This window comes from Microtus pennsylvanicus, chromosome 1, assembly GCF_037038515.1.
Source record: "Microtus pennsylvanicus isolate mMicPen1 chromosome 1, mMicPen1.hap1, whole genome shotgun sequence".
Taxonomy (NCBI): domain Eukaryota; kingdom Metazoa; phylum Chordata; class Mammalia; order Rodentia; family Cricetidae; genus Microtus; species Microtus pennsylvanicus.
In genome coordinates this window covers 12,565,613-12,583,710 of record NC_134579.1, presented here as the reverse complement: position 1 = coordinate 12,583,710, position 18,098 = coordinate 12,565,613, and the positions used below count along the sequence as shown (strand labels likewise).

General features: G+C 39.1%; 1 protein-coding gene across 14 annotated transcripts in view; it reads right to left on the bottom strand.

Annotated features, from left to right (window-relative positions):
* Robo1 (roundabout guidance receptor 1) overlaps positions 1-18,098 on the bottom strand; it is a 1,008,387-nt gene that overhangs the window by 10,788 nt on the left and 979,501 nt on the right. For all 14 annotated transcript variants that reach the window (XM_075953430.1, XM_075953344.1, XM_075953840.1 and 11 more), the window contains 3 exons: positions 9,532-9,938; positions 6,092-6,244; positions 317-628 (listed from right to left, as the gene is read on the bottom strand). In XM_075953430.1, the coding sequence (XP_075809545.1) occupies positions 317-628; positions 6,092-6,244; positions 9,532-9,938 (872 nt within the window). The remainder of the gene's footprint in view (positions 1-316; positions 629-6,091; positions 6,245-9,531; positions 9,939-18,098) is intronic.

Here is an 18,098-nt window from a genome sequence, read left to right as displayed (position 1 = left end):
ACGCTTTCATCACCTTTTCTCGATATCCTTCCTTTACCTGATACCTGCAAGACTGCAGGTTTGTTTACTCTGCTGAAATCAGGTTTTCCCTTAAAATCTAATGAAAGAATAAAATCCAATTCACGTGGCTTCTCTTCAAACAAGCTGTGTGATGTCCTGTACTGGAGTCAATTGTGTTAAGTAAGCTGAGCACATTCCCACCCTGCTGTTAGAGAAGTCTTAATCATATTTTTTTCATATAGCCACAAAAAGCCTACGCACTCATGTTGAAAGCTTATAGGATTCTGTGGTCGTCTGCTGTTTGGAAAATCAGTACCTTGGACGAGGTGTGTCTTTGCGGGAGGAAGGTCTCGCTTCACAGCCTTGTTCCCCCGTCCTTTCCCGTCATTTTGCTGTTCCTGTGCTTCTCTGGGGTCACCTGGATTTGTTCGCAGGTCAGGGACTTGCCGTCCATCCAGTGCTTCTCTCCCCTTGTAACTCCCTCCTCCTTTTCTGTCTGATGATCTGTCTGTTCTTGCTTCTATAGAAGCGAGTTTTGGCACCATTACAGGTCGTACCTCCAGCTGTGCCTTGGACTGAACAGTGGGCGATTTTATAGCAGGTGGTGGCACTGGAGGGGGTGGAAGATCTAAAAGGAAGATTTTAAATGTGTCAGATCCCACGTGTCTACTTTCTTCAAAACTAGATTTATCATTGGAGGCACATTCAGTTTTAAAATACTGTACTTTACATGGACTAGAGAAATTAAAGGTAACAAAAATAAAGACTGACAACTTAAAATTTATCATCCAAGCATGGAAAACCGGAATGATAGAGCCATGATTTGAAGACCACTACTACAGCGCTAGCTACTACTGTGCAAATTTTCCAGACTCCGATCCAGCACGGCTTCCTATTTGAGCTCAGCATACATTCACAGGTCCTAGATGAATATTCTCTTACATCTTTACGCAACTTATTCAAATTGATTGAAGCTGGCACTTAAGTTTTAATTGCCATCGCTAAGCTGGCCTTCTTAATTTGTAGGTAAAAAGTTAGACATAGATTTTTTTTTTCGAGACAGGGGTTTCTCTTTAGTTTTTGGTGCCTGTCCCGGAACTAGCTCTTGTAGACCAGGCTGGCCTCGAACGCACGGAGATCCGCCTGCCTCTGCCTCCCGAGTGCTGGGATTAAAGGCGTGTGCCACCACCGCCAGGCTCCACGTAGATTTTTAACTTATTTTCTGATATCGAAGATGTCTACTAGCAGACCAAAGACTAATGACTTTAGATTCTTAATCTCTACTGCTCTTTCTGGCATTTCATTTGGCCATACATATCTACAGTCCAATCAAGGTTCTCTTCACCCTGTACCCAGATATTTTAAACCAGATCATTTCTGGCAAAAATGTAGGCTAATTTCTTGTTTTATATGTATACCTACATCTCACAGTTACATTCCAAGAAATATTTTTTTTTACATTTTATACCATATTAGTTTGAATTCTTTACTTCATGAATGGGTTTCGAAATGAAAGCATGCACATAGTTTAATATCTATAAAGTGCATTTTCTTAAGCAAATCTGTAATTCATAAAAAATAATTCTTAGAAACATTCCATGAATAAAGAGAAATATATCTGAATAACATTTGGTAAGTTAACATAATGTGAACAAGTTTTCAGGGACTTGACTGTGATGTGAAGGATGTTATAATAGTCAATATATGCAAAGATAGGAGATAAAATATTATGGTGGAATGCTTAAAAGAGAGCAAAGATTACATCTGAGAGATTAAGAATTAATTAAAAATCTGCAATCTCATGAAAAAGATTTAGTTTACTTTTATTTCATTTCTGTACATGTTTGGCTACATGTATGTGTGAGCATCACATGCATGCCTGGAGGCCAAGGTATCCTTGCAGGCCAAAAAGGGTGCCGAATCACCTGGAACTGGAGTTATAAATTGTTTCAAGCTGCGATGTTGGGTGATGAGAAAGGAACCTAGGTCCTCTGCAAGAGCAGCAAATACTCTTAGCTTCTCAGCCATCTCTCCAGTCTCTCTGTGTAATCTTACAATGCCTTCTCCTTTTATAGAACCCCCAGCTAAGAAAATGCCCCTCACATAAATTAAAATACAAGAACACATACGTAGGTAATTCTGCCAGTGCGGCAGAAATGCGCTAGCCAGATTCAATGCTCTATTTATGTAACTGCTTAAAGTCTCAAGACCCTGCAATTAATGATAAATCAAGTCAAAATAACATCATTCTAAAGAGGATGGTGAATAATTTATGAAAAGTAGAACCGGAGAAATATAGATTTGGTTTTTAAATCAAATATGCAAATGTATTGCGAAGGTTGAAAAGCGGGGAAGGAAAGAGTCTATTCTAATAGACTAAGGTCTATTAGAAATACAAGAACACATACGTAGGTAATTCTAAGGTCCTAGAAATGTACTTTAACTCCACAAGACTTCAGCTGATAAATATTCATATATTTTAATCCTATCTTCCGTCTGGGTTAAACTTGAAACTAGCGAATGCAAAATAAATAAATAATCAGCCCTTTTAGTAGAACCGGAGGATGCGGACTCTGCTTCGCAGGCAAGTGTTCCCTGGGTGTTATGAAACCTTATATTTACTTACAGGGCAAGACATGGCTACGACATTTGAGATGCTGGCTGGTGGGCTCTTGTACTGAGAATTATGTCCTTGCCAAACACTACACTGAGAGTCACAACCCCCACTATCTAAGAATCTGAATGTATTTGGCATCATTTGAGGAGCAATAAAATTAAAACGAGCTTGCTAGATGGGGTCTAATCTAGTAGGACTAATAAAAAAAGAGTTTAGAGAACAATCACAGACTAAGGGGGAACAGTGAGAAGATGCAGGAGGTGCACCTCCAAAGATGCAGCCCTGCTCACAACACAGTCCTGGACTTTCCCCTCCAAAGCTCTGAGGAAATGCATGTGCATGGCTTTAACTGTAAAGTCCGTGGTACTGTTTAGTGACAAGTCACAGGTGGACCAGCCAAGAGGGATCCTCAAAATCTAGACAGACTCCGAATGAAGTCCTGTTTATTCATTTAAATGCTTTAGAAAACAACTGGGAAAGTTGAAATTTGAGTGACATTTATAAAGCAAAGATGCTATAAACTGAAGGTTATCTATTTTTGACAGTGTTCTCATAACTGATACACAGTAACTAGACTCACCCATCCCAGTCAAAACACTGCACTTGTGGAAAAGGCAAAAACTAAATCTAAAAATATTCAAATTCCTCTATACTTTACAAATATGCTTAATTCAGATTTCAACAAAATACATCTCAAATTCTTTCTCCCACCCACCAATATTATAAAGCAGTGTAAAAAACTATATTTCTTACTGGGTTTCTTCAGAATATTATCTGCAAATTTTTTTAAAAAAATATTTAATTTTATTTTATGTGCATTGGTGTTTCGCCAGCACGTTTGTCTGTATGGGAGAGTCAGATCCTCTGATATAGATGCCTGTGAGTTGTCATTTGGGGGCTGGGAATTGAACCTGTGTCCTCTGGAAAGGCAACCAGTGGTCTTAACCACTGAGCCATCTCTTCAGCCCTTCAGATATATTTTCTAAATGCAGTATAATAATTTGATAGAATTATTTTCTGAGAAAAATTACTTTTGTCTCTATTTCATAGCTGCTATCAGGAATATACACAGGCCAAGTGGTTGTGGTGCAGCCTTTAATCCCAGCTCTCAGGTGGCAGAGGCAGGCGGATCTCTGTGAGTTCGAGGACAGCCTGGGCTACAGAGCAAATTCCAGGACAGGCTCCAAAGCTACACAGAGAAACCCTGTCTCGAAAAATCAAAACAAACAGACAAACAAACAAATGAAAAGGGAATATACACAGATTGTGTAAGGGTATAGATCAGGAGAGAGAGCACACAGCCAGAATTATAAAGTGTGTGTGTGTGTGTGTGTGTGTGTGTGTGTGTGTGTGTGTGAGAGAGAGAGAGAGAGAGAGAGAGAGAGAGAGAGAGAGAGAGAAGAGAAAGAGAGAAAGTGTTGTAGTTTGTATTTCTTTCATTTGGTGCATTAAGAAAGATCGGAATTTTGTGGTTTTTAAACGATTAATGCACATTTTAAGAGGTATAAATAACATGTAGCTTTTCAATGAAATTTTCAGAAATGAGTTGAAGAAACACTCTAGTAATCATAACTGAAGAATGGATGGTTCCCTATGCTGAACAGAAGATAAAACTATAATTTAAAACCAACGTTACTCATTTCTCCATTACTTATTTTCATGAGCTCCAGAAAACTATTAGCTTCTGCATTAGAGGAAGAACTGATAATTTACATAACCCCTTTCATGAGTTGAGCTATTCTAAATCCAAGTAATATTTCACATTAACTTTTTAGCTTTACACACATTTCAACATAGTCCTTTTCCTGAAATTAAACAAAAAATAACTTTGGTGATTTGTCATTCTGTTTAATACTTTTTATTCTAGAGTTGGTTACTATCCATATTTGGTTTTCAAATCCATCAAAACAAGTCCTGGAGACTGCAGGACACAAACACAGCTAACACTTCTCAAGAATGGCATCTCTGATGCTTGTTGATCCAACAAAGTTTCACCATTTAAAGCATTTTTGGAGGCCTTACTCCATGCAAGACTTCTCTATAAATACATACAAATGAGAGGTAGAAAGATGCACGCAAAGTTTAAGGCCAGGTTTTTCCATATGTGTTCAATTTAGATGTGTTTACATCTTGGTTTGCCATTTGACTGGTCTTCCAGGGAAGAGTCCTGCCTTCTTGATAATAAACATTGATAAAACAGCAATAAAACTTGTAAAATGCCATTACAGGGTTCCCATAAATGTAAGATCGCCGGTATAGTTTGAGGATTTACACCTAGTGTTTGTCCCTTCACGGAGGCAAACATGTGCAGAGTCACTGTAATAACCGTTCAGAATCAGATAATCTCCTGACAGCTCACTTTTGCTGACAAAAGCATCCTGGGCAGGAGCCAGGAGGCCCAGGTGCACCGTGTGATGCCGGTATTTCATGAGATCTAATATCAGATGGATGCTAGTGCGAGAAAATACTCGGAATAAACTCCAGATAATAGCATGGACAACCACCCTTAGCAAAATTGCTTGCGCTCACCGTGCTGTGTGCTTTGTAGTACATTTTCCTGTCAAGTGGCAAGACTCACAGCGAAAAGGACCTCCCCAAAGAACCCCTCCCCATAACCTTGGATAAGGATCTATAATATTAAGCTTTCATATGATAATAGCAAATGAAGGCTTTTATGAAAAATTGCTGACTGGTCAGGAAAGGCCTAATCAGATTGTGGCTGCAGACACCCAGGAGGTGGAGAAACTGCCTGTGACACCCTTCTTCCCCCACCCCTTTAGCAAACTCAGAAAACTCGACAAGATGGGTGAGTCTGAGGGAATTTATCTTACATGAATTTCCAATAAAGTCCGAGGGGCTGTTTTATAAAATGCGAAGGTGGTGGTGGTTTAATAAATGCTGAGCCACCTGAGGCGCTTTCATTAAAGGCTCTCTCTAGACAACATCACAATGCTTGCATTCTCCGCCTCTGCCCCCTTGAGATTACAAGTGTTCCCTCTTCAGCGAGAGTCCATATTGCATGTGACGGTACGAAGAAAAGGATTTGAGGTGCCTTTGGGTGCTCAGACTAACTATAAAACCCTCTATGGTTGCAAAAAAATTGTTCTGGCATATTTATTGCCCTTTGTTTAACTGCAAAATTTATTTTGAAAAGCTAAAACAAAGAAAATGGAGATATTCTAGAGGTTTGCTGAGTGGACTTGGCAAAGGTTAATTCTACATTATGACATCAGCTAGAACCACAGCCGTGGTGTGAAATGATAAAATCAACTTTTAATTTCTTAAGCAGCTGTTTAGAAAAACTGCCAAGACAGTTGACAAGATGCGGAAGGATTCCACTTCCGTAAGTAATATAAGGTTACTGTTAGCGAATGTCAATGTGATCACTAATGTCAGTGAATGCGTTCGCTAGCCATAGAGGAGCAGGGGAATGACGAGCCTCACGGAGGCTTCCGTCCATTTCGGGGGACCTACCATCTGTGTAGGCTTCTCTGCGCAGATGTCCTGGCTGGTGTTTCTGTTTCTTGGCAGGTCTGGCTTTCTGGATGACAGCAGCACTCATGTTGCTGTCTGTAGACACGGGGCTCGTGGGCCTAGCGCACTGAGAGCCGTGGAAATGGCGGCGGCCTGAGGAGGAAAGCCAGAGGCAATCATTAAATTCCAGTGTCGCAGAAACAACCAAAGCAAAACACTCAAGCTGGAAAAAATTCCTAATTTTAAAACATACTTCACACCCACCAAATGAGCTGTCCCCTCTATGTGTGCTGACTGCAGAAAATACCCTGAAAGCACTGTTAGGCTTCTGCATTTTGTAAAAACCACAGGACTTTTATTCTGCTAAAGTCCCCATCGTCTTTACATAAGGAAAACACTGCGATTACTTTTTTCAACTATCATCACTAAAATGTTCTTAAGAGTGTTATTATTTCCTCGAATCATATATTCAATGACGGTTGCTTTTTCAAGAGGAAGAATCAGATTCCTTAACAAATCCATGTTGTAAAAAATGCACTGGCTTAATTATACCCTGTTTTTAATTAAGTCTGTATATGGCATTCTTTGAAGGTAGAACCCTGATAACTTAACACTCTTGGGCATTCTCTTTGTAAGCGAGTGCTCTGAAATTCATCTAGCTTACGTATGTAGTTCCTAACCAAATGTACTTCCATGCTTTTTCTGCCTCAGGATATTTGTCAATCCTCACTATTCAGTGGCCCCTCCAAGACTCCGGTGTGTGGATGTTGGTTATTTTTGGAAGGACCACATTGCCAGGTCATCCTGTGAACTTAACCTACAAAGCAGACAGGGGTCATTTCAGTGTCACCAATGTCCCTTGGAAAGATGACATACTATAATAGGTACAATGCTCTTCATCGAAAAAGGCAACAGAAGGCTTCCAGTGCCACGCTGACCTACAGTATTTGCCTTCTAGAAACTCTATGCACAAATCCACTGCTTCCTACTGAACCACAAGGAACTTCAGACAGACTCGGAAATCAGATACATCCTCCGGCTAGAAACGAGGGAAGCCACATCCGTTGAAATCAACACATTTAAAAGTGCTAACTGAGGCACATTAAATAATGGACCTTAATGCAGCCAAGTGAGAAGCAATGTGATTGGGTTATCCATTCATATTAACTTCAAGTCACATGATAAGCACCCCCATTTCTTGAGAAGGATATTGTAATAGGCAGAGGCCAGTGCATGTTTGGTTCATTATAATTATGAGCCAAATGAAACCAGAACTGCCACTAAATTACAATACAATAAAATATTAAACCCAACTCTCTTTAGCTATGATGGAGACTATTACAATTAAAGCTACATCTCCATGAAAACAGAGAATTAGAGCTGAGATGGAAATCATTATTCATTCTATTGTATAAGGCCATCTACTGCTCAAAGACCCTGAGGCAGAAGGTCGTTCACAGATGAATTTTCAACGTTATTCCTATGTTTCGTTGACTTAATGAGCTGAAACGTGCCATTAAAGCAATCTGAAAATAGTGGTTTGAGATGCTTAATTTCATGTACTTATTTTTTTTACAGAAGATTAAGAACTATGGTAAAACATATATATAATTAGATTTTATTTATTTATTTATAAAGTTAATTAGGTTTGCATATATTACTACATTTAGCTGCTACTGGGAAAAATTATATTCAGTTGATTTTTATAAAACATAGGCCTGAAGTGAGTAGATATTCTGTGATAATGTGTTGATAAATATTAGACATCTTTTTCTGCACAATGAATAATATACGTGGTTTTGTACTTTAAGTAAAACATCAATGAATACATTCTATACTAATAAAAAGTAATGACCAGTACACTATCTCAATAGAGTAAAAGATCCTACCAATATGACAGCCACTAAAGTATGAAAATTAAAACAATAGGCAACAGTTATTGACTTGTAATGATCTTTTCTTTTCCTGAAATATGTTCATTTCCTTTTGATCATATTGTTTCCCTCAACTATTTGTGTTTTCTTGGCTACCAGAAATGTTGACATACAGACACAGTATACACACACACAATACACACACATCCATGCAGAATACACATACACAAGAGCACACATACAAACTCATTCATGCACAATACACAACACATAGAGATACATACAAACACATTCAAGCACAACACGCACACACACACACATCCATGCACAATATACACATACATAAGCACACACATACATACATACACACTGATTCTACACAAAGACCATATGGTATTTTTGAAATTTCAATTATTTCCTTCTTATGCTGTTCCCTCTCTAAGTAAGAATTAAGTGAAAATGATCTAAAAATAAGTGCATTCATTATACTAGGCTATAACAATGATGGGGGGAAAGGGAAAAGTAATATGCATTTATATTAACTTGCTCTTTCAACTATTAGTAATAATATGAAACATTTATGCTTTAAGATATATGCACATTTCAAATATCTGTCCAGTTTAACTGATAAGAAGCATTATGGTTTCAGTCTGCAATATCCTTCCACAGACTTCATATCGAGTGCAGGTTCCTGGGCTGTACTTATGCTCTGGAGACTGTGGTACGTTTATAAACTAGGGCCTGCCTGGCAGATGTGGGTCATAAGAACCAGGCTTTGAAGGCTAGACCTGTTGCTAGGCCTAGCAGGATTCTCAGCCCCATTTGTCCTGCAGTGAAGGAAGCCACAGAAACCAGTGCCTATCAGGAACCGAGCCTGCCTGTCCTGCCTTCCTCCTGGAAAGGGCGCACCCAGCTTATACCAGGAGTCAAATATCACACTTCCCTCCAATGGTGCTTCCTTCAGGAACTGTGATCATAGTTATGTAGGGAATCTCTACATGCTGAGGTAGAGGTGAAGGAGCCATTTCCCAAAGGTTTGATTGTTCCAACTGGTTATTTCCTCATTTCTCTTACAGAAGTGCTAATTAAATGGAACCATCAAAATGAATTTCATTTTAGTGACTTTATGCATAAAATCTATTTATATTATGTACATAGTAACACGAAGTTCATTGTATTGAATATATTTAAACCTTAGAGAAATTTTGTCAGTTGCCTAAAAAGTATTTGCATACATGCAGAAATATAAATATGTAATATTTAATGTAATGTAATGTAAATATATATGAATACATTTGCTATAGTTATCATAACTGACAGTATAGACAGTTTCTTCTCCATCATCTCATACAGAGTTTATGAAATAAAAGTTAATACACTATTTTAAAAGTCTTAGTAACAACAAGGAAATAATCAAACCAAGTCATATTTTTGAACTTTGCTTTCTGTGGGCACTAAAATAAGAAGAAAAAACCCAGAGGATTTTTTTTCCACACAGGACACATGATGGGGACACTGTTAGCAACAAAGACACGCATCTCTTGGTGAAGGATGTGCAGGACTCACCAGCAGCATCCTGCATTTGGCGCCGAGCGACTTTCAGGCCAGCGTACTCTGCCGCTGCAGCGACTGCCTGGGCAAAATCAGCATCCGTGAAAAAGGAGCCATCAGATGAACTGACACTGGAGCGCCCACTCGAAATGTTGTCCTCTTCTGAGGCTGAGCCCCAGCCATTGATCATGGACCCAGTGACAGAGCTCTCAAGGTCCCCAACACTGGATGCTGGGGTCTGCTCAAGCCCACGCAACAAAAGCCTTCTAGTTTGCATTTTGGCAACTTCCATGTCAGCTTCGTCTTCCTCCTCTTCTGGGGCATCCGTATCCATATCTGAGACGAGAGGCCCCGAAATGTAGCCATAAGTATGAGGTGGGGAAATTGGCCGAGGTGGTGGCGGAGGACTCACAGGCTGCCGTCTGTGGAAAGATGGAGAGGAACAGCTCAGGACACCGCTTAAGACACAAAACACGAAATAATGGACCCGGAAGCTGAAGTTCACCGTGGCCTAGCATTTTATTTCTCTTCCTGTCATGGACATAAAATACTCTGACAGAAAGAATGTCAAGGAGAGGAGGTGCATTCTGACTCACAGCTACAGTCCAGCATGAGAGAAAAGTCACGGGGTATCAGGGCCTTGAGGCAGTTGGAGACACTGTACCCAGCAGGAAGCAGAGGGAAATGGATACTGCCGACCTAGCTGCTTTTCTTTATTTATATCATCCAGGGTCACATCCATGGAATGGTAACACCCATAGCTGGGGAGGTGTTCCACCCTAATTAGTGAATCGAAATACCTGTCCCTCCCCCCAACAGGCCTATCGCCCAAGTGTTGCAGGTGTTTCTAATTTCTGTACATTGGCAATAAGAACTGGCGCATATGGTCTATTATTTATTGAAGTCAAAATAAAGATATTCAGTTCTCTAAATCTCATGTTTGTTCATTTAATTATGTTCACTTAAAAAAAGGGGTAAGGGATAATCCTTATTTGGGGTCACATTGTATTTGTGCTAAAGACTTTCTAATATTCCCAACTGTTTATTATTATTAAAGGTAATAACATTGTATTTGTGCTGAAGACTTTCTAATATTCCCACTGTTTATTATTATTAAAGGTAATAACACTGTATTTGTGCTAAAGACTTTCTAATATTCCCAACTGTTTATTACTATTAAAGGTAATAAACATTCGGCTTGAAACAGTTTGTTCTACACACATTTTTCTTCTCTTTTCTTTATCGCTACTCCTAACTATTCAGAGCAAATGGAGTCATTCATCTTGACAACATTCAGCAAAAATTCATATGATTAAAAAATACATATTCAGCATATGCCATAATTGCTTTTAGACTTTATTCTATTAAGGAAAGCTATGAGATCCAAGAACAATTTTCTCTGATTTAATCATTTACGAGTTCCACTAAAGGTTATGAACTCTTTTTAAACTCTCCTGCTTTTTAGTGTTACATTACATATCTGTTCAAGCTTAACTGTATTCTACCCTTCAACAGTGATGTTCAGCTGGGCAGGCTTGTGTGGATGTAGCCACTTGACTGTTCAATAGGATTAATGCCATTTATTCTAAAGTCCCAGAATTTATTATGAATCAAAATAAGAAAATACTATAATACCACACTTATAAATAATGGGTCCTAGCCATTTGTCCAGATTAACACCATTTAAAAGTAAGTCTTTCCATAATCCACAGTGAGTTTAATATGGCTGAGATAGTGGCAATCATTTGGACACTAATGGAAAGCAACATTGTACAAAGAGAATGGCTCTTTTATTTGGAGCATGCCCGCAGAAAAGGAAGACGTTCTTCATGGAAAAGTCCTGTGTAGTGATGCCTCTCCAAGCCAGGTGGAAGAGATAAGGTAACGGGAGATGTCAAGTGCGATGATCCAGGGTAGCAGCTCGTCAAATTCTACACTCTTCAGAAGAATGGCTACTAATTCTGACCAGCTGAGAACCGCCAGTAGAAGGCAGCTGTCATCAGGATCTGACATGTCACCTGGCAACTCCACGACATGGGCAGCTTCAAGAGAGGATACGTGAGTGCTAATTCACATAAAGAGATGGTGGGACTGGGCAAAGACTACAGGTGTCTAGAGACGCTCTCTCAGAGCACAGTTCTCATTACTAAAGCGACTTAGAGGCAGTGCGTCCCCTTCTCCATCATGACAATGCTCATTGAGTACGATGAGATGGAAGAGGGTCCAGTGCTGTCCCCTGAGGAGATGAGCTGGCATTTGCTGCTCACATTCTCTCCCCTTTCCCTCAGGACTGGAAGAGGCAGGAGGACAAGACGAGAAGTCACGGCAGTGATAAGCCACTACTCCACGCCACCAAAGCCCGCTACAAAGGATGTCTGGAAATGGATGATTACTGTGTTTAAATGACTTTGGAAGGCAGTATGGCGGTTTCTCAGGAAATTCGGGATCAACTTACCCCTGGACCCAGCAATACCACTCTTGGGAATATACCCAAGAGAGGCCTTATCATACAACAAAAGTATATGCTCTACAATGTTCATAGCAGCATTGTTTGTGATAGCCAGAACCTGGAAACAACCTAGATGCCCTTCAATGGAAGAATGGATGAAGAAAGTATGGAATTTATACATATTAGAGTACTACTCAGCAATAAAAAACAAGGACTTCATGAATTTTGCATACAAATGGATGGAAATAGAAAACACTATCCTGAGTGAGGTAAGCCAGACCCAAAAAGAGGAACATGGGATGTACTCACTCATATTTGGTTTCTAGCCATAAACCAAGGACATTGAGCTTATAATTAGTGATCCTAGAGAAGCTAAATAAGGAGAACCCAAAGAAAAACATATAGGCATCCTCCTGAATATTAATCTTCAGCAAGCGATGAAAGGAGACAGAGACAGAGACCCAAATTGGAGCACAGGACTGAAATCTCAAGGTCCAAATCAGGAGCAGATGGAGAGAGAGCACGAGCATGGAACTCAGGACCGTGATGGGTGCACCCACACATTGAGACAATGGGGATGTTCTATTGGGAACACACCAAGGCCAGCTGGCCTGGGTCTGGAAAAGCCTGGGATAAAACCGGACTCTCTGAACATAGCGGACAATGAGGACTACTGAGAACTCAAGAACAATGGCAATGGGTTTCTGATCCTACTGCACGCACTGGCTTTGTGGGAGCCTAGGCAGTTTGGATGCTCAACTTACTAGACCTGGATGGAGGTGGGGGTTCCTTGGACTTCCCACAGGACAGGGAACCCTGATTGCTTTTCGGGCTGGGGGGAGACTTAATTGGGGGAGGGGGAGGGAAATGGGAGGCGGTGGCGGGGAAGAGACAGAAATCTTTAATAAATAAATAAAATAAAAAAAAAGAAAAAAAAGAAAAAAAATAAATGAACAGAGCTGGGTCTGAAATGAAAGGTAAGCAGACAGAGAGATGCCTAGCAGGTGGTCAGTTCTTCCTATGGTCAAAAATCACCCAGGGTTCTGATGTGGCTCTGTACTATAAAGAGGGAAAAGTAAGTTCAACACCACACCATTTACAGTGTGGGCTGGCCGTTCTTTGAAGTAAGCAATTTTCTGCTTTGGATCCCAATAAACGGAGACACCTCAATAAACTTACTTTATTACTTAAAATTGAACGCTATAAAAGAAATGATTTTGAAATAGCACAGTCAACTCACCGAGACACTGGCCAGCCATATTTTACAGTGTTAATTAATTCTTGTAACTTGCTGGTTTGTTTTGTTATCATTTTACACAAAAGTATACTGAGATTCAAAGGCTGCAAAGTTCTTATAGTTCTTCTATGTAAGTTCGGAATTGAAAGTGTGTCCTATTGCCCAGGCTACGACTTTCCTTCTAGGAATCGTACTGGCTCCTCTCTCCACCTCATATTTTTTAATATAGGAAAAGGACAGACATTTTAAAAATAGATGTGTAAAGAAAAGCAAACTGAGAAATGAAAATTAACGCATTATATAAAAGAATTATATGCATATAAAAAGATAATATTATAGAGAGTAAGCATGTCTTTACATATTTGCATATATATAGAAATATATGTATGTGTGTATGTATATATATGCGCACACACAAACTACACATATGCATTCCTACAATATAGGGGATTAGTTTTCATTTCTGGGTGGGTTTAATTCATCTGCCTGTGTGGCACTAGAAGCAATATGAAAAATGTGCCAAAGCTGAAGTTATTTAAAAGATTAAAATGGATAATTGCTTCAATGTGGAATGTGTTACACACAGAGAAGGAAAACCATTGTTCAATTTGGAGTGTAATAAAACTGTGTACTTAAAAGATAATTTACTGCCTTTGTCAGCGTTCATAGCCACAAGAGCAGGCAACTTTTGTTTCTTTTTAAAGACATGTTAGGGTTTTAAGCACAAAGGGGACTGTTTTGACCATCAATAAATGGCAATAAATTGTTGTGGAAACGCTAACTCCGATGTGAAAGGATGCCAATACTATTGTGCTTGGAGAATTTACATTCTGAAGAGAGAAAATACCTTCATGTTAAACAGGGGCTGGTTTTTTAACTACAAACTACGCAAATTCCGAGAAAAGGCAGAAAAATTTATTCAAACCATCTGTAAATAAGGCCAGCCCAGGGAATGTGTGATAAACATGTACAGTTTGAAATATGTAATATATTCTATTGAAAAACAAAAAGCTATTTCAGGATGCTGCGTGCACATGGGGCTTGTCGCAAATGAACCTCAACCCTCTCGATTCTTCCCCTCAGGGGTTTCAGTGTCTCATGAAATAATGTACGCGTATATGTCTGCAACTGTCTGCAACTCACAGCACTCAGGGCTGCTGCAAAAATGATGCCCCCATAAATATGTTCCGGAGGAAGGGGAGAGGGTCCATTAATGTAGGATAGCAGGTGTAGCCACAGCTCACCATTCAACACTTACCAACCCAGGCACAAACAGGAAAACCTCTGAGATGTTTTTTCAAACGCTAGCATTGCATAAATGTTCATGTAATTAATGATATCCTATTTTTAGAAAGGAAATTTAATTTTGCTTTGTCATTTGAATTTCTTTTTCTCCCAAGAATACTAAGTTCAAGCTATTTATATTAAAAAATACAAGTAAATTTTCTAGCCCATATGTGAATGTTATTTTTATTGTTCAGGACATTTTTGTTAAATATTAACTGTAGCAAGGCAGCATCACCTAATATCTTTGAAACAACAGATGTGAATGAAGTTTAAACACATTATTTTTATTGTAACCAACTAAAAAAAATGGCAATTCCCACTTTACTGAGTCTTAAATATAAATGGAATATCTTGGGAATACACTGGAGAAATTATAATATTTATAATTCAAGACTCTCTCTCTCTCTCTCTCTCTCTCTCTCTCTCTCTCTCTCTCTGTGTGTGTGTGTGTGTGTGTGTGTGTGTGTGTGTGTGTTGCACATGGAGCCAAATGACAATCTTGGTATTACTCTTCAGGCAATATAGGTTATGTTGTTATCAAAGCAGGTTACCTTGGTTGGCCAGGAGTCAGCTTATTCCTGTTTCTACAGGGACAGGATGACAAGAGGAATCCACCACGCCTAGCTTATTTTTATAATTCAAATTTGCATGGTAAGGATTTTACCAACTAAACTATCTCTTCAGCCCAACAATGTAAGCCTTTAAATTCTTACTAAATTTCATGATGTTATAATACTTTGACTTCTAAACTTTTCTTAATATATATCATAGCACTTATATATGTCTTTAATCAATAGGCATAAAGTCAATGAATACATGAATTTTAACATTTACTACACCTATTACAATAAATGTACTAGATACTTAAATCAATGAGAATATTACCAGCAAAAAAATTAGAGGGAATATTTTATATTTTAAGACAAATAATAATTTTAAGTCATATATAACAAACATAGGCTAAAATTTGTATATTTTAGACTGTTTTTTAGTATGTTCATAACAACCTCCTACTCCAAATTATTTTTTAAAATGAGACTCGGTTAGTCTCCCATCAAGAAAAAGATTTTCATCTTGTGTCTGGATAGACCACATCAGTTCTTTGAGCAATACAATACAGCAGAAGTTAAGGATAACCCCCGGTTCTCAATGTGGTCCTTATTGGTCTGACAACTTTCTTGCCTTGACTTGAAGCCAGCTGCCACTGCAAAGCGCTGCTTTTCTGAGACTCTATGTTATGAGAAGCCTGGTCTATGGGGTGAGAACCGGGAGGAGAATATTAAGTGGCAACAGAGAGAAGCCACGGAGCTCTGAGACCTCATGGGGTATGAGATGAGAAACAAGCCACTTGACAGGAAAACTGAACTGAAGATGAAGATTCCACAAGAATTTTTTCAGAATTCCTGACTTGTGGACACCATAAAATGGTTGTGCCAGTGACCAATGAGCTTGTTAAACAGCTAGAGAAGAACGAAATCCAGCATTATATTATGAATTTTGGTGAATAAAACAGACACAACAGTTCAAACATGCATGGAAGACACAAACAAAATCACACGCTCATAATGCAGTATTAAAGATGTCCCTTGAAAGAGGTTGTATAGGACCCGGAAGTGTCTAAATTCATATTGAGGTTACAGGAAAATAGAGTTTGACATTCATTCTTGAATCTAAAGGACACACAAGTGTTAGGAAGATGTGATGGCGTTCTACAACGAAGACTTAGAGCATGCAAAGATCTTGGGGTGAGCAAGAATAGGGTTCAGTCCTGAGGTGAAAGAAGCGCCTGATGACAGCAACCGCAGCGACCATGGGTAAGGATGAAGTAATTGAAGAAGAGGTCACAGATAGTCCTGACTGCTCTCTGGGTAATGCTGCCTCTGTTTTCAGAGAGATGGGCAGTCACTGAAGGACTTCAAGCAGTCTGAACTGCAGGAAAATGCCTCAGCAGAGTCTGCAGCAGGAATTCTGACTGAACAAGGGGCAACTACATACAACAAGACCATTCAGTGGACGTGGCAAGGATGTAGTCGAGGGGAAAGGCTGCCAGAAGAAATAGAGTACATTAGGACTGGGGTCTGTGTGTCACTTGTAGTACCATACCGGAGTGATATTTAGGTAGTAAAAGCTTTCAGGAAAACAAGTACTTGGATATACGGGAATACAGGATATAAAATGAGATCTGTAGAGACATAACTATCACTAATGTGTGCAACAGCAATGAAGTAGCGGGGTGATGCAAAACAGAACACATCTGTTTGACAGACATACAGAGAAGAAAGTAGAGGCTGCATTCAAGATTTAACTCCAGATGAGATTCCTCCATTGTTCACTCACGGAAAAGGAAGACACAATGTAAACACCAACATTCGGGAACAGGTTAAACAGATTACAAGATACATTTAACACCAAAATGTCTACGTTAGAGATGATGGCCGTAGAAAACACACTGCAACGGAGATAGCAGCTTGTGAAAAAATGCTAACAGATGGTACGGAAAGAAATGAGAAAATATGCAGAGATAAGGGCTTCTGCAGCTCCTTTTTTATGTAGATAACTATCTAATTTATTTTCTGAGGTTATAAAATAATTATACTATTTCCTCTTCCCTTTCCTTCTTCCACCTCCTTTTTACTGAACCTTTTGACATGATTACATAGATTACTGTCACTTTTATAATTTCTATATTGCCCAATGTGGACCTTTATTTTGAAAATGTCTATAATAAACATGTAGAATATGATTGTTACAAAAAGCAATAAGCACTATTAATTTTTTAAAGTGTGTTTTCTTTGACTTTGTCAATGTCCAGTGTCCAGTCTAGCAATGCTGCTGGAAATCAAGTTTATTTACCTCATGGCCTGAATATAATAGCTCTCAAGGCATTCAGTATAATGAAATTGTTTTTCAGTTTGGGGATTTAAATGCTTTTCCCAACTATAAAGTTTCTCAATATCAAATAGTAGAAAAAACACTGAAAATTCAAAGACTCAGGAATTCTCTTCTCAAAGAGTCTTTAATTCAAATAGAGGAACAGATACAAATGCCAAAGCAACAAGCAATCCAATTAGCATGGCAGCACAGGTATGAAGAAAGCTTTGTAGAAAGCATGAAAAAAACTGCTCACTCTTCCACCCTGGGCTCAGGGACCAGAGCAGAAGAGGTGGAGAGGATAAGGGAGTTTCCTGTGAGAGTATAGTATTCTAGGAATGCTAGAAGCTACCCTGAGGTCATGCCAACATGACTGCCTGAAGAGGAGCTGAACAGGAGGACATCAGTGGACATTCTAACCTGGACTGGGAAAGCTAAAGAGGCCTCAGCCCTACATAAAGAAACACAGGAAACAAAGGAGTGTTGAGAGCAAAAGAAAGTCTTTGCTGGGGAAGAATACACCATTCGATAGTCAATACCAAATGGTCAGCCCTGAAAATGTACATAGAGAGACTGAGAAGGGCATATTTATGTATTCAGAAATATATATGTACACACACATATACATATATATGCATACACACATATTTGCATATAACAACAATGAATGGGAAAAGAGGGTATGGATTTGCAGAAAAGCAGGGAAGACTATATGGGAGGATTTCAAGGGAGGAAGGA